The 22,997-nt window shown below is 33.4% G+C and overlaps 1 protein-coding gene across 1 annotated transcript in view; it reads left to right on the forward strand.

Annotated features, from left to right (window-relative positions):
* The window catches only part of GRIK2 (glutamate receptor, ionotropic, kainate 2), a 417,408-nt gene that overhangs the window by 218,880 nt on the left and 175,531 nt on the right, over positions 1-22,997 (forward strand). Inside the window, exons 9-10 of the mRNA XM_010573377.1 lie at positions 5,453-5,566; positions 22,560-22,766. Of these exons, the coding sequence (XP_010571679.1) occupies positions 5,453-5,566; positions 22,560-22,766 (321 nt within the window). The remainder of the gene's footprint in view (positions 1-5,452; positions 5,567-22,559; positions 22,767-22,997) is intronic.

Genomic DNA, 22,997 nt, shown 5'->3' on the forward strand with positions numbered 1-22,997 from the left:
ATTTTACATAAGATACCTGTTCCTGAAACTCTTGAATGAGAGGTGATAATCAAGCATCAATCAATAAGAAGTATGCATTTCCAAATAAAAAGTCGTGTCTGACAAAAATGATAGCTTCTTGTAAGATGAAAATGACAAATTAATAGGCAATTGGAGTGCTGCTAATGTAATGTACAACAAAATTTGCTGACAGTCACTCTGGACACACTGAAACTATTTATGGTTAAGCACAGTGAAAATCCCCAACTATGGCAATCCAGTATAATAAGCAAATTATCATTTAAATTACAATCAATCAGTATTTACACTGAAGTTGCATTGTGAGGAAAATTATTTTATACTTAAGGGTGAAAACCCCCCCCTGAATTTAATACCACTTTTGATATGAAAATTTGTCACTGAAGAAGAATCACATTTCTTGAATAGAGACGTTAACAACTGGCTTGAAATCTTGCTCGGGAACCTACACACAGGATGAATATAAATGACACAAAATGAGCTGTAATTCATTGTCCAGCATATCAATGTAAGATCTTGTTTTATTTAGTATCTTTATTAATGACCTGGGAAAAAAAAGCAAGTGGCATAAACAGAGGGTTTTGTAAAGGTTAGAGAAAAAAAATTGAGATAACAGATCTAGGGAAGCCAGAAGTATTGGTATTAACAAGATATTTGGCAAAGAAGGCAAGCATATTAATATTTCTGAAGAAAGCAAAATAAATGAAGCAATTTGCAAATGGGAAATACATAAATAGGAAGAAATACTATTACACTGGAGCATAAATGATTATTTTCTTGATGTAATAACCACTGTTACTAACTACTCTACAAATTATAATGAAGAAAAGACAGTAAACTGTAGACACATTTGACAATCCTTTGAGGGTTGAATATGGCTCTGATTTTGGCTGCATAGTTAGACAGTTGTTACCACTGCAGAAGGGCAATGATCCTTCCTAATACAATGCTTCTGGCACGTCACTGTGAGTAGTGTGTACAGTTTCGATTGACTCAGAGCCCCACAAAATGTTACTTTTCTTAGGAGAGTTTTGAAGGAAATTCAAAAAGAAGAATACTTAAAAGAATACTTGTTTATTCATAAAGAGAAATTTCTTTTTCTCAAACATGCTGAAGTAAGAAAGCTACTTTAATTTATTGAATTTTTGTGGATAACATCTCATGAGACTGGTGCTCAGTAAACTAAAGTATATGTAAACTCAGCAAATTTTAAGATTCAGGAGTGCACAATGCTGCTTTTTTGGGGTGGTGGTGAATTATTGTACTGGTTTTGGCTGGGATAGAGTTAATTTTCTTCATAGTACCTTGTATGGGGCTACGTTTTGGATTTGTGCTGAAAATAGTGTTACAGTAATTCTTTGCATAAAAATGGTATAGTCTGCTCAGCAATCTTGCAGGAACTTAAGAAGAAAGCTGTATTGGACTTCAACTCAAAGTGTTAACTGTGTGTAGTTTTCAGTATTCAGAATTTGAATTATTATTCATTCTGATTTAATAGGTCTCATATTTTTACTTATTTTTTATTATTTAGTAAACACTTTTTTTCTAGAGTATTACTACTTCGCAAATCATGCCAATTGCATTTTGCTATGAAATTAAATTAATATTTTTGGAAATAGGTGCAATTGTAGTGATGGTTTTTTTGAGACTGAATGCACTAAATACTTGAACCCCAAGAATCAAATTATTTTTATATTTGTGTGAACATTAGCCAAGCTTCTTTGCAGTATTTGCTAAATTCTGTCCTTTGGTAATGTCACTTATTATTTTTAAACACTCTGGTGAGATTTAATTTTGAAATTGTACTATTGAACTATTGAGTAGTAAATATTATGAGGATTATTTAAGAGTTTTGTTTAAGTGGTATAGGATTTATTGACCATTTGGAAACCTCAGAGTGTACCCGCCTAAAGGTGGATGACAAACTTTTCTTGTGGTGCATGAGAGAAGAATCTCTAGATTCATCTAGTCCAGTATTCTGTATCTGAAAGTGGCCAGGTGCAGAAGTCTAGGGAAGAATATAAGAAAATGGCAAGCATATTGCAGTACTCCACCAGAACACTCCCAGAAACTCAACTTATTGAAGTCTAAAGAGATGATGTCTTCATAGACACAGGTAATTTTCTAAACAATACAGAATTCTGAGAAAATAATGACTCTACAATCAGAGTTTAAGCACATATTTCCTAGTTTTAACTCTTTAACTGCCTTTCAGTAAGGACTGTCTCAGTGGTCATCATCTCCAGTAAAAGGAAAAAGATGAATTTGCTCTTAACTTCCTATTAGTAAGATGTCTGGTAGTATCACAAACATGTATTTTTCATTTGGATTACAGGTTTAGGACTTGTTCCATACAGTTATACAAAGAAGTTACATTGCCTTGCCACCACTGTCTTAGATCAGATGATGCAACTTAATTAAGAGATTGCAAATTACTTGAGGATTTTTTTCTGAAAACTGTTTTATTAAGAAAAACCAAACAAAGAATCCCAGGTAAAACATAGGTAATTGTGGTTTGTCAAAACAATAATAAAAGAATGGAAACTTCTGCCCAAACTTTCTTCAGAACTGCAGTAACCTGATAGTTATCTAGTAGTTAAATACATGGAAGCTTGGATGAAAGTTTCACTCAAGTGTAGTTGGGAAACTGTATTCCATGTCCTTGAGGAGCACCCCAATTGCCATGTTACAGAATATACTATGATAGCTGATGATGAGTCTTTTAGTAGCTCTTGCTGGAATTGTTTCAACTTGAATAAGCTGATTCTTGACTAAGCTAATTCTTTGTATCACAGAGATTCTTTATCTCACTGTGGAGCACAATGTCAGCTTCATGGGAACTCCTCGTTTGGGTCCTGTGCTATGGATAAGTGTTAACGTGTTCTAATTGGCATGCTCACTCCAGAATAGTATATCCATTTAGGGGACTTGAATGGAAGAATAGGAGATCAAGGGCTTGACAGCCTCCCTGTGACTGTATTTACTGTGTGAACATTCTCTATAAGGTGTGTATTAGAATATCAGTTTATTTCACTTTTTAGGAAAACTTGAAAGTTTGTTGGAAATAAATGTAATGCAGTGGAAGTAAACTGTAAGTTGTTTGAATTGCAGTTATATGTAGTAGACTACCTTGATTTGCTTTTTCTATATTTTTGGCATTTAAACTTTTCTAGTGAAAACATGTTAGCAATTTTATTCTGTTCAAAAGGCTACATTAAAATTAAAACACTGTGCTTGAGCAATAGAAAAGATAGAAAAGAATGAATTTGCTGCACTGTCTATGCAGTTTTCTCTAGAAGAAGCAGCTTTGAGAATCAGTTTGTGTGATTTAGGAGCTATACATATCAGTAGTATATCAGAATCTGTGACGTAAGTTGTTGATCTTAATATGTCTTATTTGGAACATTCAACTTTTGTTCCTTTTCTTAGATTCTTGATTCACAAAAGTAGCAACACAAGAATAATTAACCTAATTTAGAAAGATAATGTGATAATTTATCAAGACAGAAGTTTCTTTTTAAAGTAATGCAGTTGATAGTTCTTATAAGTCTATGTGGATGTAGTTAGATAAACCTCAGATTCTAACAGTTGATAATTATTCATTTGCTTGTGACTGTGGCTGTGTTAAAAAGTAGGGGAAGAAGCATTTTATATAGCAATGTCTTAGCTTTTGCCAAGATAAGTTTGAATTATGAACTTGAATAAAGTATATGATTTAATGAATTTAGAATTTGAAATTGATCAAATAAGGTGATAGTTTTCCCTTAGAAATTTTTGTGCTACTTGTGTACCTGAAGTTGAATCTCATAGAGGAGATTAGTCCAGCTTTACGTGTCTAATTATGTGAAGAAACAGCAGGGACAGGCTCAAGTTCTGGTCTTTGTCATTCCTTGTTATTCTATTCTAGTTTGATCTTCCTTTGAAGTAAAGCAAACACTATGATTGCCATAATGAACAGAACATTGCAACTAGAAGTTCTTGATCCTTTTACAGTTTCTTAATTGTGGCCAAACCGCAAGGCTGAACATTTTAGGTTTCCTAAAAACCTTTCAAGTCACCAAATGAAATAGTATTAAAGAGTAAATGAAGAAAAGTTTTTTTTGGTAGTAAGGTTTGGTTTCAGTACTTTGAAATGATGTGTTAGATGTTATTTTCCAATTGTATTTCTGAGACACACATGTTCTCCTTTCCTCCCTTCATGATTCTTTCATCAGTTTACGAGGCACTGAATGGCCAAAATTCAAGAATCATAGCCATTCAAAGGAGTGACTTCTTGGAACTGAGTGTTATGCAAAGAAGAAAGTAAAAATATTGATTTCTGTGGAACAGAGCATCATAGAAAAAGAGAGCAAATTTGTCTTTTCTCCATTACAGCTTCTGCTAATTCATGCTCTGCTGTATTCTCAGTTTTAGAAATTAAACTCTCTTTATTTAACCATACGACATTGCATCCTGAACTTACTTGGCAGCTGTACTGCAAGAAACCACTTAAAAATATATGAACAGTTTCTCAGGAATCAGTATATATCTCTCTCTCTCTATATACACACGCAATCAAAGCTCACAAAATTTTTTAATTTCTCTCTAGATTTAGTTTTAAAATATCTTTACCTTGTATTATAGATATTGCTTTGTATTTGAAATTATGTTTAAAATCCTGTTTAAAACCAAAAAAGAAACATTTGTGGTTTTTTTTTTTTTAGACAATGGAGTAATACAAACATTCTGATGTCTAAAAATGGATAGTTGTATCTACTGTTTGCCCATTTTAGTTGTATAGTGATGAAATTGCAGATAAATGATGCTATCATAAGCCCCGTTACTTATTACTTAGTATGTGAGACTGTCCTTGACCTGAACCTTAAAGCATAACCTTGGACCTCCTTCCTTAGATAAAAATCCTATTGACTTTACTGGAATAAGAATTTCAAGGTATAAAATGTCAAAAGAGCTACATACTGAACATTTATCTGTAAATCAATTAAGTTATTACACTTAACATTCTCCATTACATTTTCCCCAAAACATCTTTTTGCTCTGTCTGGTCACAGAAGAGGGTAAATCCTTATGCAGAGACAATGCTCTCTGCTCTGTGAATGAATTTCCACCTCTTAAGTTATCTTCAGATGTAGTTTATGTTGAAGAATGAAAGTTAAATGGAAAATTAAGTATTCAGAGTAGCTTTAGACATTCTGTGCATCATTTTTCCACTTAATGTCACACTTCACAAAACACACTTTGAGGTATTGTGAATCATATTTTAAACAAGCAGACTTTAAATGTAGTGACGGAGAATAATGAAACAGGTTTTAATAATAAATATTAGCAATTTTTTTTTTTCCCCTGTAGCAATCTATTTTTCCTTATAGTGTTCTTTTCTAGATGTTGAAATGTAACTAAAGGACAATTTACATAGTAATTTACTGTTTTATAGGTTGGAACTTGGGATCCATTGAGTGGCCTTAACATGACAGAGAATCAGAAAGGAAAACCAGCAAACATCACAGATTCCCTGTCCAATCGCTCTTTAATCGTTACCACCATCTTGGTAAGCAATTATATTTGCTTTTCCAGAAATAAAATACAGTTGTACAGGAAACCTAATAGAATATGCTGTACTAATTACAACAGTAATGAATAGTCTGTAGTATACGTTATAGTTACGTAGAAATTACTGTTTCATGAATGAACTCCAGTTGTTCAACTAGTCATGGATATTTATTCTCATCTAAATTGTAAGTAAATTATGCCAATTTTGGAATTATGTTAGTTGATTAGTAATTTCACTGCCATTGTTGACTAAAATGTTTGGTTCCTTCACAAAGCTGTTTAGTTCAGCACCATATGAGAATACAAAAGGTGTTTGTTTAAAAAAGTGGTTTGGCTGTTAGCCTGATGATTTTAGCCAGCAAAATTTATTGCTTTCATTTGCTAATGTAGCACCATGATATTACCTCTAAAGAAAGTACGAAGTATTTAACATTTATTTTCATCATCATTATTAGTTGACTATTAAGTTGAAATCTTTAATCATACAGAAATTTAATTGAGCTATCATTTGAACTAGATCAGAATAAACATGTTAAGTGACTTCTTTTACGTTTCCATTGTTGACAAATTCACAGTGGTGAATGAGGTATTTTTTACTTATAATTACATATATTTAGTTATATTCAAATAAATGTTCACTAATTTCCACACCATAACTTTGAAATAGTAATTTTAATTTCAACACAAATGAAAAACTTTCCAGAAGTGTGTCTACTGTTTGTCTGCCACCATTATCATTAATTCGCAGATATAAAAAAATAAGTGACTTCCCAACAGTTTTATTCTTTAATAAGAAGCTTTCACCTACCCACATATATTTTGACATTTCAAGCTAGAATGAATTTTCATAGGTACATATATACAAATGCCAGTGTGCTTCTAACCTTTTATGTAACATAACCCATATATTTTCATCCAGTGGGTAACTTTTTGGTTACTTATAAGGTCTGTTTTTATTTGAAGATTTACAAATTATAGAAAATCTTCTGCAATGCATTATTTCATTTATTCCACTAATTGAAAAATACCTACCTGATATATAATTGGAACATGGCTGATTGGCTTTGTGCTAAGACCAGCACAGTTTTACCACAACTTTTTCTTGTGCTGTTAATTACAGTTGATAAACATATCATCTCTTGGGTTTCTTTTTTATAAAATGTAAATGAACTTCTTATAGTCTCTTAAAGTAAAAGCATGTTTTCTAGAGTATTACTCTGTCTTTTTTCTTCCCACTGCCCTTCACAAGTTTTCAAACTACTGCACTATTAAGTAATGTTTCTTCATAATTCCAGTTGACCCCCCCTATACTCCTGTTATATTGTATGCAGATATCTTGCCCAGGATTTTTCTTGAAGCATTCTGCTGATCAATAACTATGTTTCACATTTTTCCCAATTGGTTTCTAGAATGACTGTTTTTCCAGAATATAGTCCTAACTCTATTACAGACCTGTTACCTTCATTACTCAGTACTCAACCAGCCTTTGTATCATCTGCACTCTTCATTAGCAGTCATTGTATACTTGATTCCAGACCAGTGATTACAATACTGGACCAGGATCAATCCCTGCAAGATTACATAAGAAACACTCAATAACTTAGGGTGTTTCAAGTTTATTTATGTTTTAACATCTATTTATTGATGAGGTTTGAGTTCATACACCGTGTGTATCATATTGATTTTGTATAGTGATACTACACTTGCATGATTTTGTTTGAAACAATGATCTCAAGAAAAGGTAAACTGCACAAATATAAATAGTAGCACTATCAATGAACACTGTTTTTGGAGTGGTAAAGCTCACAAAAGTAGATCCTGAGATTTATGATAGCAGCTGCTTTCTGTAATCAAGGATACCCTTTCTCTTCAGGGATAACTTTTTGTTAGTGTTGTTTTATAAGCATCTGTCCTCTTTGCACATATCTAAATAAAATAATAAAAGAAATATGAGGACTTCAAACTGGTGTTACTAGTTGCTCACTTGTAACTGCCTTTTATACTTCAGTTATTGTTCACTGAAAGTTTTGGTAATTGCAATAACTCTTTTCAGCTATGAAGACATTATAAGTGTGGTACTCAGAATAACAAAATGAACCAAAAATTGTTCTGGTGCAGAAAGCACATGTACTAGCTTACTTTTGTAGCTCTAGCTTTTTGTGCTTTATAAATACATTTCATTTGGGCAGAAAGCATATTACTTAATATTCATTTTGTAGCAATGCAAGGGAACAATATAAAATACTACAGCTCCTAGAAACATATTTTCTTCTTCATCACCTTCCTTTTCTCTCCTTTTTTCAGTCTGGAAAGTACTGCTTTAAAAAACCCCAATTTTCTCATTTAAGCTGTTAATGTGATTTTTCTAAGCTGTTTTTTCACTTTAACAATCCTCTACAATAGTCTATAGCATACTGCCAGCTGTGGAGTCTTGATCAGTATTCTCTCTAGTTTGCTTCAACACTCACTTTTTTTTTTTAAAGATCCCAGTCTTTCTTTCATTTTTAATTCTGTCTTCTGAAATTCTGAATGATATCTTTTTCTTCCTTTATGTTGTAATCACTAAGATTGTTACAACTGTGAGTATACCCTACTTTTTCTTTGGTGGCTGAGTCCACTGAAGATGAAATTATATTGATAGGCAAAATAATAATAAATAAACTGCAATTCATAAATTTATCTACTGCAAGTAAGCATGGAACTATGTGGTCTTTTTTGTCTGGAATTCTCCATAATACGTGCTATAGGTAACCATCTGAAAGATTATGCCTTGGTTTATGAGCTCTGTTCCGAAAAGGGGTCAGGGTTCCCAGGACTTCATCACTTCTCAGAAGTCTACTGGTGTGTGCTTTTGGTGCAGAAGCATGTCTGGTTTCCAAGTTCTGGTCCCATAGCAGCCCAGAGTAGCAGCTGAACGTGTCCAATGGAGCGATAGTCAACTTTTTAGGTGGAGAAACATTTGGAAAATAATAGTAATATAAAATATGCTGTTTGTATCTTTTATAACCATAGCTTTGGATATCTCAATCTTTTTGGCACTATTGCTTTGCTTTATTTTAATGCCATCTGCATTGAAACTTCAGAATTTCTTCTACAATTGAAATTCTACATTCTGAATATTCTGTGTTTAAAAAAACCAACAAAAACCCTTTCAAATTCATTAATAAGTATTTCTTATAATTTGATTCTCCTAAATTAACTTTGTTCTGCAAGCTATCAGTACTCTTATTTTTTTTCTTGACATTTTAGATGTAAGTATCTAAATATTTTTGTTCTTGTACATATTCTACCTTTGCTTTAGAAACTTTTTAACTTTGGAACTCAATTTTCATATTTATAAATGTATGTGCATGGTGTTTGTTTGTTTATGCTAAATTGCATTCAGCCTGTACATCTTATCATACAGGCTCATTTGTCCTGTTCTGCTGAAATGAATACTCCTTTACTTTCCCTTATAGCTTTTATGTGCTTTTTCTGTATCTGCTTACATCAAAGCTCTGAAAAGCTCACAGTTGTCAAGTTTAATTTTTCAAGAAATGTGTGAAAGTTATGAAAGGTGTGTGATAATCTCAAATATAGCAGTTTTTTGTTACTTCACATTTGAAATGTGAAACTACTTTTTTTACTATACTTCCCTGAAAAAATCACTTTGAATGTTTTAGAAGAAGGAACAAGTGTAATGGATTTTCAAAACAATTTTATTTAGTTCGAAATGTAATATCCCCACACTGTATCTTATTTATAAATGCTGCTTTTTCAAATGGGTAGAAATCTGATGCCGTATAAATGACGTCTTGTTTTCAAAATAAAGATAAGAAATCAAACAAAGCCCAAGGTCTTAGCATCTTTGATTTTTCTTTTTTTAGGTATGCCATTTTTCATTTTGCATACTTTCTCTCCCTTTCTTTTGGACACAAAGGATATGTAAAGCATGAGATTTTAATGCAAATATTTAAATTAATATATATAAAAATAATAACTTTTACCTTTTATCTTAGAAAGATGGATCACTCATCTCTACACAGAATTGCAGATTTGTAATCTTTCTCATTTTCATTTTTATGGTATATTTTGAAGAAAGATACCCAATGCAAGCATTTTCTTATAATTACTGTTGTGTCATTCTGGATGCTTCAAGTAATACCTAAATTTTGAGATATTAATAACTGAGTAATATTTGGTTCCTGCTGATGTTATAGCCCTAAATAATTGTTTCTCTCTTGTAGATCTATTTGAATTTTATGTAGTGCCACGAAATAGTTGAATCTGGTTTTGACTAGCAGAAAAACTGTAAACTTGATGTTTTTCTATTTTTAGTTTACTCAGATGGGATAACTTTTTTTTTCTTTGGAACCCAAAGGAATATACAATTCCTTACCTTCCAGTTTTAGTACTTTTCTTATCCCCTTTTTATGTACTTTCCTGTCAAAATCAGTGTGTGCCTAAATGCCTCTCCCAGTCTTCTCATACCAATTTCAGCATCCAGAGTCTGCACCCTCTCGTTCCTGAACTTCATTCCACTCCTGCCTCAATTCCATTCCTCTGTCTTCAAGCACCAGCACAGACTATAAAGTGACTGATTTCTTGAAGATGCAGTGGAAATGTAAAGCAAACTACTTTAATGTGTTTCAGGAATTTTTTCACTGAGAAAGGTGAATTAGCTTGCTTTATAGTTTATGGTGCTCAAAATGCAAAAGAGTTTAAGTTGAAAACCACCCTTGTCCTGAGATCCAGCAGAACATCTGCGTACTTCTAATAACCTTCAGGGCCTTCAGACTTTGCAAGGTATTCAGAGAAATGCTTGGCCATGGTGTGTGTTTGAATACGAGGTTTGAAGGGAGTCATAGTATATGAATGAGTGCAGTGGGATCAGCACAAGTTGAAGTTTGACTTAGTAGAAAAAAAGTCAATAAAACTATTTTTCTCCTGGCTGGGTGCAAGCTAAAGGTAGGATAGTAATTTATTTATATCTCTGGATAATGACTGAGAAGTACTTTCTTTGGGTTCCAAGTTTACAGCATCATCCCAAACAACTTCTCCCAAATAATTCTCTAGTGCTTCAGTTCCCTTCTACTAAAATGTTAGTAATAAAAATATACTTTCACATTGTGGCAAGGATCAGTTTATAACTAGAGTTCAGGATTTTCACTTATGAACACCAAGGGCCATCAGTCTAGGAAAATGCTTGCTGTATTTGTTGGATGTCTTGGCTTTGCGTTTTTTTGTTTGTTTGTTTTTCCCCACAGTCTTTTTAAAATTTGAGATACATCATAAGAAAAGAATGTTTTGCTTTCCATTATGGTAAGATGTAATAATGTCTTTGATATTCTTCATGTATCATGAAGACAGTATGATTTAATTCAGCTGAAAAATAGGTTAGTACAGTCTGCAGTGTTGCAACAGTTTAATGCTTTCACATTCTGTGGTCTACTGAGTCAAGTGTTTTTGCTTGAAATAGGCATCCACTCATACCTGTTTTGCTTTACTGGAATGGAAACTTAGTACACATTCTTGGGATGCAGCTGAATTGATTTAAAGTCTGGCCAAAGTTAAGAGTACATTGTGGGGGAATAAAGAAAACTATTATTTTTAGGAGCCTGACAAAATGAGGAGAGAAACTGCAGAAAAGAACAGCTATGGCTTGAGTTCTTTAGGCCATGATTTATCAAAGCATAGTTAGACTACGTTTCATGACCCAAAAGGTCACACTAGGGAGTCTTCCAGGAAATATCTTAAAAGATGTCAAATAAGGATATTCATAATTAATTTATGTTATAGATAGTATAGTGGAGGAAGGCGACTTTGCTGTTTTCTTGGGTCTGGCCGTAGTTTATTCTATTAGAATATCCTGGGTCAAGTGACTAGTCAGATGTCTAATATATTACAGTGTTTTGACTGATTGTAATTAGTGGATTGCTTCACCTCTCCCACTTGAATTTTGACTGCCAACTGTGAAAGCCTATTGTGTATTCCTTACATCTGACATAAATGTTAATTAGATATGGCAACCTTTTAACTCCAGTATCCCTGGTGATCAGAAGCTAATGATTAAAATTCTCTGTTCTAAAAATGGCAATTTTTGAAGATGGTTTTCTTTTCATCATCAGGGCTTCTACTTTTTTGTTTTGTTTTGCTTTGCTGTTTTCAATGCTGATAGTAATACGAAGGTTCTAGATTCTTTAAAAAAATACATATGTCCATGTTGAAAGTATTTATGAACAATCCATCTGTTTGATAACTATTCATAAAAATTAAAACTAGAATAATTTGAAACGTATAATTTATTGTTGTAATTACTAGTAATATCTTTGTAGTTGAAATATAATACAGCTCACAGGAATAACTCAAGTAAGTATTTCTTGTCCAAATCTGAAAAGAAAACATATAGATCAAGACAACCAAATACAAAAAAATTCTATCAGTAAATTTTTTTCCATGCCCACATTTGTATGGAATAAGTGGGTTTTCATTCAGGTGTTAGTTGTACATTTTAAACACCAAAACAAGTCTGTAAAGCTACAATATTAATTCAACATGTGGAAACATAAGACAATAATCTTTTATTGTGTAGGGAAGCTTTAAGTTTGTGATGCAACTTATATGTTAAAAAACAAATACAGATAAATTTTGCAAGTAGAACACATGAAAATGTGTAACGGGAACACTGTTATATTGACATTCCCTAATGAAAACAAGTCTTTGGAGATAGTATACTTGCTGTGTATCATAGAAACAATGCAACTTAGAGAGTTATTATGAGAAAACCAGTTGTTTACATTCATGGAGGCTTAGCACATAAAGTCAGAAGAAAACATTTTGATCATTTAATCTGTCCTTTAATACAATACAAATGAAACTTGATTCCTCATTGTAGTTTCTTTTTGAAATCTGTCCAACTTTATCTTATTTGATTTTTGGACTTCAGAAAACTATTTATATCAAAGAAAGACTTTATGTAATCTCTCTATCCCTTGATGTATCCTTTTTTTTTGTATCCAGAAGGGTGCTACCCCCTCAATGATAATGTATGACAAATGACTCTTGTCATCTGATTATTTTGACTTCACTGTCACTGAAAAGAATCACTGTGATTAAAGTTCACCACACAGCCAGGAGGACATCAACTTATCGATAAGGCAAAATGTCTTTATTCATCGACAGTACATGTAAACAGAAAGTTTGCATGAAAACAACAGTCATCTGTCGCTTAGGGGTCATATCATTGTTGAACGAATGTTTGTAATTTTTTTATATTACTCAATAATGCTTTTCAAGGATTTACCTTCTATTTACAGATATATTTTTTAATCTACCTGCTACTTTACTCTTCCTTGTGACCACATCTTTATTTGCAGTAGTTTTAGTTTAGGGTACTTTGCAGTAAATTTTCTCAGAAAAATGGTTAACTTACATTTACTAGTTTATCTGTGTTCTCACTTTTAGTACTACTCTGGCTTGAGGTGGGACTTTTCCGTATCAATCTTCATTGAAGATGTTTTAGTCTTAGGAGACATTAAATGGCTACTTTGATCTTAAAGATTTGTAGCAAGCTGACCTGTTGATGAAATAGTAATAGTAAATAGTTGCTCCCAAGAGGGGTTCTCAGGGTAAATTACTTTCTTAAAACTATGATTTTCATTATTGTTTCTCAAAGCTTTCCTTTAAAATATACACTTGTTTTCTTGAGTCCATCACACCAAAACTTTGTCTGCATGATACCTCCTCCTTATTATTAACTGTTCATCCGACATTTGTGTTATCAGAAAAAAAACAGATTTCCCCCCCCCCCCGCCCCCCCGCCACCCCCTGCCCCACCCCGCTCCTTAGAGGTCAATGTAAGAAAATGGGTCAGTGTTTAAAAACATAAACAAAAACAAACCCAAAGATGCACTGAAAAGAATCACAGATATATACTGAGTGGATACCTAGGAAGGTTTTAACACTTTGCTCTTCAGAAGGAATGACTTGATTATGATTAAACTTTGGACAGCCAGGTTTTAATGAATTTAAATGTGTGTAAATTTCACTGCACAATTTGATGTAGCACCAATTCAAGAAGCTTAGGTTTTGCAGTCAAACATTGCTTAAATAGATAAGAAAGATACAAGATTAATTTCTGTGTATTATGAGAACTTTCTTTGATCCCCTTCTGTGTTTGTTATCAAATGCTCTATTATTTTGCAAATGTTCACTTCAAAGAGGGTTGTCCTTCTGTCAGTTTATATGTGAAATGAGTAATGAAGTTATGACAATTTTATTTAAATTAGCATTTTATATATATTTTATATTTATTTATTTAAGGTAATTTTAGCATTAACTGTGTCAGTCTGCTATATATTTCAATCGGATTGGTGTCTCTTATGATTATAAAAGTCTGATTTTGCTTTCTGTTACATAGACGTGTGTAGTACCACTTAGTGACATATATTTATAAATAGTGTTTCATCCTCTAATTTATCCTTTACAACATTGACCAAGATTCATTTGATTAATATATGACATACGAAAAAGAAATAAAAGTATTTTAGCTAACTTGGTTTTTCTTAATGGTTGAAACAAGAAATTTAACTATTCTGAGAATGCATATTTTCCTGCTAGGTTTATCATCATGATTCAAATTATTTCCATTTTTTTTTATCCTGGCAATTTTCATTAGTAAGTTTTTAATAAAACATTTTTTCTACCTCACATCCTCTGTAGACCCGATTAATTTTCTTATTGTGTTTTGTACTGAACAAGTACTTATTTCTTTCTGGTCAACTGGACTAGGTACTAGTTAGCTGATTTTGCAGATAATTGATTTTCCTTGGGCTGAGATAAAGGCCACGTAAATTAGATGTCTTTTTAACTAGGCATAAACCTGGATTTCATGAAACAAGTTCAATTTTTGAGTCACTAGAATTGACTGTCTTTCATTTACCGTCTTTCACTGGACTAGAACGATATCCAAGAATAAAACTGTATCCCCTTGTGATCCTTTTAAATCTTTGAGAGTTCTGCAGAGTTACATTCTTCTGATTTTAAAGACTACTAGGATATAGAATAACACTTCTGGAAAGGCAAGATTCCATCCTGCTATATATTTGCTTCATATAGAATTTTTTTTTAGATGAAAATCGCTCCAAAAGTATTTTTTAATTTCTTAACTCTTCAGAAGTCTCTTTGCAAGTGTGTTGGTTTTTCTTATGTTTTAGGCTGAACCGTTGTTGACAAATTATACCATTTTTTATTTCCTTTGATCTGATGGTTTTTAAAAGGCAGCTTTCCTCTGCATGATCACCTTGCACTCCACATAAGGTCCCCACGGGCAGGAAAAAAGTAAAGTCAGACAAACGTTGACAATCATGATCACCATTTCATAAATAGTTGTGATACTTTTGCACTTGAAAAGCAAACATCCAAACTACAGTCAAGCTTCAAGAACAGGATACAAGACCATGCACAGCTTTAAAGGTATATCTCCTCTTAATGTTAGTAAGATAGTATTTACGTCAGAACTACAGAATATAAATTCTGCGTATCCTATAAATTCTGCTCTGGCACTCAAATACTAATTTTTGTGGCAGTCTAATACACACTTTAAAGATGGCTGCTTTCATGGTAGCAGCCATGGGCAGCTTCAGTAGGATGGTATATATGGGCAAGTTGAGTGACCTCATGTACAGTGAGTGATTGGTTAGTTGCCTGTTTTTTCTTCAGCATCCTTTAAAAATATGGTTATGATAACGTACACTGAAGTTTTCCAAACAAACTCCAAGTATTCTAGTCAGTCATTCTAGTTATACATTCTTGTACATTATTGAATATATGTCACTGAGTAAATCATATATGCACATGATGAGCTTGAAGAAGCCAGCGAACTTGGCAGAAATTTGCTGAAACTCATAGAGACATCCCATTCTAGGAAGACCTGTTTTTAATATTCATATGTTGAAATCTAACTGACATAACAATAATGGTGCTGTAATGTTTTTGAGAGAACCAGTGAAAATAGTCTTGATGGCATATGCAAGAAAATTATTTTCAACTCTGTAGTGTTAAATTTTTCCAAATTGCTCACCTGTATGATATTGATGGAATATTTGCAGGCACCCATGTGTAAAAGGATGATTGCATTCTCCAGATAACCCAAGCTCATGTTCATAGAGTTAATTAGCCAAACTGAACATTTGAGACTAGTAACTGTTCATGTGACTGTCTCCTTCAGGTGCAATGTGGGTGCTTAGCACTGAAGGGAATGCATTTGCATGATATCTCAAATTTCTAAAAAACCCTGGAGAGGTTTGTCTTGTTACGCTGTTGTCCTGAGTGCTAGAGATGTTGGCAGTTTATCTCCAGTGAAAAATTGAAGTTTCTAGTTGTTTGCTTTTGTTCTTCTTTTAAACCCTCCTATTTTAAAAGGAACTAGTGATATGAAGACTTTACCTTCAGAGAAAAAGCTATCTACGTGAAATATAACCAGTCGAAACAAAACCAGTGTTTGATTTCAGATTAAATTTGATAGTTTGACGATAAAGGTATATACAGAAAGTTGGTGGAGTGTACTGCATGTTTCTGAGCACAGATACATAAGGATACTGTTGCTTACTATGTGTCTTTCTCTGTTGCCATTGAAGTAACAACCTTTCCATTTCTTGCTTTTTCTAAAAATATTTACATTAAATACTATGAATTATCTAATTGTAGAGTTAGATGTATGATTATATATGTGAACCTTTTGAGTATATGTAATTTGGACTCACTTTGTTCTTGCACAGGGTTTATAAACTTCTATGATTTAAATCTTGTGAGAAAACATTAATCTATCTAGCCTCCCAATTTCAAATGTAAGCTAATGGTACCAAAACTTTATTTGCCCATGTTCCATTCATCTCTCTCATTATTCCCAATACCCTTAATCTTTTTCTTTATTTCCATATTCTAAGTATTTCTATATGTATAAACTTAATTTGGGTAATTCCTTGCTATTAAGCTGGTCAAAGGTTCACTACAAAGTTGGCAAATTTCACACATCAAGGATGATCTGAACTAGAAGCAAGATTAATTTGGATGAAGAAAAGGGTTGTTTTTAAAGTGCAGTAGCTCTCCTTGGTTGCTTTTATTTCAGGACAAGCATACTTGGTAAAAATACGTGGTAGAATCTCTTTCCTATAGCCTAAGTTAGTTCAGAGTAGGCACGTTTTCTGGAAACATAGTCTCTGCATGAGGATTTATTCAGGAATCTTTTTCTTGGAGCACCTGTGTATAGACAGTGCTTATTCAGTGGCTTTTGCTTCAAGCTACTCATGTCATTCCAAGCAATAACAACAGTGCTAAGGGGAAGGTGTTTGTATTTTTTTTTCTTTTCAGGGGAGATTTTTCCAGTTGAAAGACCATAAATTTCAACTGAAACTGTTTAGAAGATTTTAAAGAATACTTTGTAAACATTCTGAAAACAAGTCTGACCAATTCATTTTGTGAGGTGGTCTAGTAATTTCTAAGGGTCATATTTTCAGGAGCTGAAGGACGAAATTAAATTGTGAATATTAAAATAAGTATAAACCAGTTGCCAATCTACAAATCACTCAGTTTAAATACTCTGCTTACCTAATCAATGATGATTGCCCTAGAGAAAGATTTTGGTGGAAGTGATAATCCACAAAGAAGAAATGGTGATAATATGTTTAATGCATAGACACTTTCCTGAGAGTGTACTTGGCAACCAGTTTTACATTAGTCCATAATATAAATTTAAAACTTGAACAAATAAAGCATGTAGCAGATCCTTTGCATGGACTTGTCCAGAATACATGAATGCCATGTTCAGTATGTAGAATGTGTCTTGTATATTACGAGAGGAAAAAGAGAAGAACTAGAGAAAACTTAGGGATTATTAAGAGCTATTACAAATGAAGCTGCTGAAACCCACTTCCTGATAAATTGAAGATGAACCCTGTTGAAGCTAAGTAAGAAGATCCTTTACATGGCAAATAAAAGGTCTGGAGAGAAAAAGCAAATATTTTGGACAGTGGAAGACTGTAAGGAAAAACAGCAAGAGCCATTAAGTGATGGCTTAATGTAAGGATCGTGAAAGTATTAAAAGAGTATTAATAACTCACTGAGCAGTCTTCTTAGCAAAAGCTTTTTTTCCATAGCAAAATATTAGAATTATTAAATAGTAGCGTAGAGAACTACTGTAGACCTTATCCAAGCTGGTCAGAGTAAAGAATAATGAGTATGGAGTTGGATCTATGAGTTCCGGAAAGTGTTGCAAGATTTTCTTTTTTAAACAAAGTGTATAAAAGCATCAGCAGAACAGATAAAATGATTGAGGATTACTGTAATGATCTTAGAGAAAAATATGCAAGAATGTATGAGTGAGCTGGATGGCTCAGTAAAGAAAATCCTGCTGCCCTTACTAAGTAAAGGAGACATTAAAGATGAACTGGTAATTATACTGCCTCCCTGATATCACACGTATTTAAATTCTGCCCCATATAATTCAGGATTGCTTGGAAAGGAAGATAGAAACAAAACTGTTGTCAAGAGTCTTATGAAGATTCCAGATAGATTGGAGGATGTGTGACTGTAAATATCTGAACAACTTAGAGAGCAAAAGCCTAGGATCTGTGTACATGAGCATTCCAAGCTATATGGGAATTTCATAATGCCTACAGAGGCATATATAGAACGTTGTATTTGGGAAGCACAAGTCTGAGTCTTTTTACAGCTGAAACAAATTTTTTTGCACCTTCAGAAATAAATGTTAGGAGATAAAAGTGTAGATAAACAATTTTATTGAATATTTAACTCCAATTTAATATGGGATAATAGCTTTCAATTGACTACTGTTGATAAAGAAATTCCAGATATTTTGGAAAATTCCCAAAACACAGAACCTCATAGCTGAAATAGACAATTTTTCAATTGTCAGGATCTCAGTTCCTGGATGGTGAATATTCTTTTCGCATGAGAAACAGTTGCACAGGTAGCTGTTTTCTTGGCCATTTTTTTTTAGCAGGAAGTGATTGAGCTTAGCTTTTTCTTCTAGCAAAACAGCCCAAATTCTAGGTAACCTACTGTGGTACTTAACTGTAGTTACCATTATAAAGTGTCCCCTAATTTCTAACCTTTGTTTCTTTTGCCAAAGTTTAAGGCCATTAATTCCTGTCCCCTCTACAAAAAAGAGCTTTTCTGGTTCCTTTTTGCAACAACTTTGTTGTTGAAGACTTTTATCACTTCCCTCTCAGTCTGTTCTTCCTTAAGTGAAACAACCTATATTCTTTCATTCTTTCCTCATCCTGTTTTGTAGACCTCAGTTCATATGTCTCCTGAACTGCAGTATTCAAAACTGAATGAATACAGCAACTGAAACATTAATAGTGTAAAAAATATAAAACGGTAATTTTGATGGGAAAGGACCACTATAGGTCCTCCAGTCCCAACTCTCTCTCAGACCAGATCCAAGTAGGTAATTTTTTTTTTCTTCTCAGTTAATGGTGTGTCCTGGTTTCAGCTGGGATGGAGTTAATTGTCTTCCTAGTAGTTGGTATAGTGTTATGTTTTTGAGTTAGGTATAAGAAGAATGTTGATAACACTGATGTTTTCAGTTGTTGCTAAGTAATGTTTAGTCTGAAGTCAAGGATTTTTCAGCTTCTGATGCCCAGCCAGCACGAAGGCTGGAGGGGCACAAGAAGTTGGGAGAGGACACAACCAGGGCAGCTGACCCAAACTGGCCAAAGGGGTATTCCATACCATGGGACGTCACATCTAGTTTAGGAACTGGGGGGAGTGGGGGCGGATCACCGCTCGGGGACTAACTGGGCATCAATCGGCGGGTGGTGAGCAATTGCATTGTGCATCACTTGTATATTCCAATCCTTTTATTATTACTGTTGTCATTTCAGTAGTGTTATTGTTATCATTATTAGTGTCTTCTTGTCTGTTCTATTAAACCGTTCTTATTTCAACCCACGAGTTTTACTTCTTTTCCTGATTTTCTCCCCCATCGCACTGGGTGGAGGGGAAGTGAGTGAGCGGCTGCGTGGTGCTTAGTTGCTGGCTGGGGTTAAACCACGACATGGTGTGATATTCTTGAGTCTAGTACATGATCCCCTGTAATATCTAGAACTTAATTTTATAGAGTTGCTACCTAATAAACTCCTGAATTTCTGCAATTTATTATTCAGCTGAAGTGTGGAAATATTCATTAATTCCTTTTGAATGTAATTTTTTTTAATTACTCTTCTATTTTCTGAATCTTACCATTTTGACTTCTGATACTGCCCCATAGTAGAGTGAATACACATCCAATTAGCATCTTTCCTGTTCAAGAATAAGTGGATATATTTAACTGTACTGTATAAAGGAATATCACTTATTATAACTTTCCAGATTGATAATGAATCTCTTTCAATGAAGTGTGCGTTTCTGGACAGTCAAATTTTCTTCATATTTTTAGAGAGAACAGGATGGCTTTGTGTATAACATGATGTGATGACTCTCCTCAACCTCTCCTTTTCTCCATATTCTCTTAGCTTTAGATTCCCACAAATAAAAATAGTTTTATGATTCGCTTAGGATAAAACTACTGTTTTTCTAAAAACTACATTCATCAGTCTACAATTTCATAGCCCTCCTTTCTCCAGTTTGTAAAGTTTTTTTGCGTTGGGAAGAGTTTAAAGATAAGCCTTTTACAGCCTTCTTGAAGCTTCCATGAATTCTTAAAGGTATTTCCTAATGGACCTGAAATTGATAAAACTGGTTCTTCTGTGAATTCATGAGGTCAAATCTTCCTGAAAATACTTAAAGTTCAAGGCCTCACTGAAGTTGTCTTACCATACTTTAGTCTAAACACTTTTATATGTGTTTCTTGTGATAATTTTATATATTATCTGATCAGCATTAGCCTTTTCAGAGAACATAGGCACAGGAAAAACATCAAACTGATTGTCTTTGTAATGTCATTTCATGGTTTTCTTTTCCTGCTGGGAAACAGATTAACTAGTTCCTAGAATTTCCTTTTATCCTTGCTTCTAGAATGTGGCTTTTTATCCTTAATATCAGTTGCTAATTGTACTGTATTTTTTGCTTTGGCATTTATGCATTTGTCCCTGCATAAGTTTTATGTATTTATGTTTGCTTTGCTGTTTGTCCTTTACATTCTGTGTTTTGTCTTAGCATAGTGTCTGCTTGGTCAGTAGTGTGCTTTCTTTAAGGAATTCTCATTTCACCTGAAAAACTGTTTTCCTTACAGTTGTTTTCAATGACATATTTCATATCAATTGTCTGAGTTTATTAACAACTCTTTTCATACATAGTTTTTACTCTGTCACTGTCTCTGCTTCTCAAGAATTATTCAATGATTCTTGTCATTTAAATTGCTTTCAGCTTTCATATTTTCAGTCAGGTCTTTGTTCTTGTCAGCACTACATCTAGAATAGCTGTCCTGGAGTCATTTGCCTATCTGCTGTTTGAAAAGTTTCTGTCAAAACAATCTAGTAGTTTATCTGGACATTTTATTTCATGTTACATTCCTCATTAATTGTATGAAGATCAGTGGTGTACTTTTTAAAAAATATGGCCATAACCTTATTAATTTCAATAGAAGTATATAAAAATAGAATCTCAGCAGTCTTGATTCAGTAGTTTGTTTTATTTAGGAAAAAAAGTGTAACAGGCAACAGGGGAACAGATTGAACACACTTTTAAGAGCAAGAGATCTCCTTGCTTTCTCCTTTGCATTTTGGGTATTAGCATGCAGATATAATGCTTAAATCATGGGACACCTCAAGACAGATGTTTACATCATGAATGCTGACAAATGCTTATTAAAGCTGTCAGATGCCTGTAGAATGAAATGTCTTTAACCCCACTGAGTGCTGATGTGGAGATATAGGGCTGTATGAATTTTGTTATTACCCTGGAGTGTTTATCTGATTATTCATTGAGACTTGTATTTGGTACAGTAATTGCATCTCCTACCATTTGTCTTACCTTACTTGGTGCTTATTTTTTTATTATTGTAAAAAAAGAAAAAAGCCTGTCTAAAACATGAGTACGGACTGAGTTGTGTATTTAACCTATCAAATAGAACCTTAATATTCATGCCATATTGTAGCGGAAGACTACTGTTTGTTTTTTGTCTTTTTCCCTTCAGCTTTGTATTTGAGGAAGGCTATCCTATATTGAGAAGCAGATGTAAAAATCCTATATTTTGCTAAATGTTAAGTTTCTTCCCATAATCATGAATATCCTGCCAATCATTTCAATTTGCTGTTCTATTTGCATGACACTTTATGAAAGAAAGTCATATTGTAGTTTAAATATAAGAAGATAAATGTTTAAAGAAGAGAAATGTTTAAAGCAAATAAATTCAGTTTTCATGGAATGTATATCACAGAATTTGCTTTTCTGAGTTAACTTTTTTCTGGTTTTGCTGCAGTCTTGTAAGTGGCAGCCTATAACTTGAGGCAACAGAACAGTAGGTGGTTTCACTGACTTTTTCCTCCCCCTGTGGGTTTTCTATACTTTACTAACAAAGCATTGAGAAAACAGTTAAAATACTTGTGTAAAGAAAAGTGTAAAACCTAATACTTAAAGCATTTGATAGATGTTTGGGGTTGGAATTAATTATTTTTTGGCTGCCAAAACACATTGTTTCTGCATTTTAAGAGGTTTACAATGTCCATCCAAACAGTGCATTTGATATTAATGTATAATGTAACTTGTTAAGGAGCACATTTAAAATTAGTATTTATATGAATTCCTTGAAGATATCTCTATGGTGTTTACGTGTCATTTTTTTAAAATAAAAATGAGAAAGAGGGTCTTCCAACTAACTTCAGTTTGAAGATAGAGACTTTAGACAGATGTAACCAAAAGCTAAAAGGATTCTACTTTTCATTTTAATTCTTTGTACAGGGAGTGGTATCATGACAGTGTACTACTTTAGGTTAAAAAGAAAAGAAAGGTGTGGGGCGCTCATTATCCATTCTGTCTAATTTTTACAGGAAGAGCCATATGTTATGTTCAAGAAGTCTGACAAACCCTTGTATGGAAATGATCGATTTGAAGGTTATTGCATCGACCTCCTCAGGGAGCTGTCTACTATCCTTGGATTTTCCTATGAGATTCGACTGGTGGAGGATGGAAAATATGGAGCCCAGGAAGATGCCAGTGGACAGTGGAATGGAATGGTTCGTGAACTAATTGATCATGTAAGTTAGCTTTTGGAAGCTTTCTACTATGCATTTAGATTTCAATTCTCTCTATACTAATTATAAAACTTTTATGATAATGGTGTTTGAATAGTACTGTTTTGGAAAATGCAGATGTTTAAAGAAATAATACAAGTAGATTCACATCAACGATTTCCTTAGTGTGAATTTGTTAAATGAAGACTATTCGGCATCTCTGTTTTGCCTATAGGCAGTTTTTGTTTCTACCAA

Source organism: Haliaeetus leucocephalus, unplaced genomic scaffold, assembly GCF_000737465.1.
Source record: "Haliaeetus leucocephalus isolate CR32 unplaced genomic scaffold, Haliaeetus_leucocephalus-4.0 Scaffold384, whole genome shotgun sequence".
Classification (NCBI taxonomy): Eukaryota; Metazoa; Chordata; class Aves; order Accipitriformes; family Accipitridae; genus Haliaeetus; species Haliaeetus leucocephalus.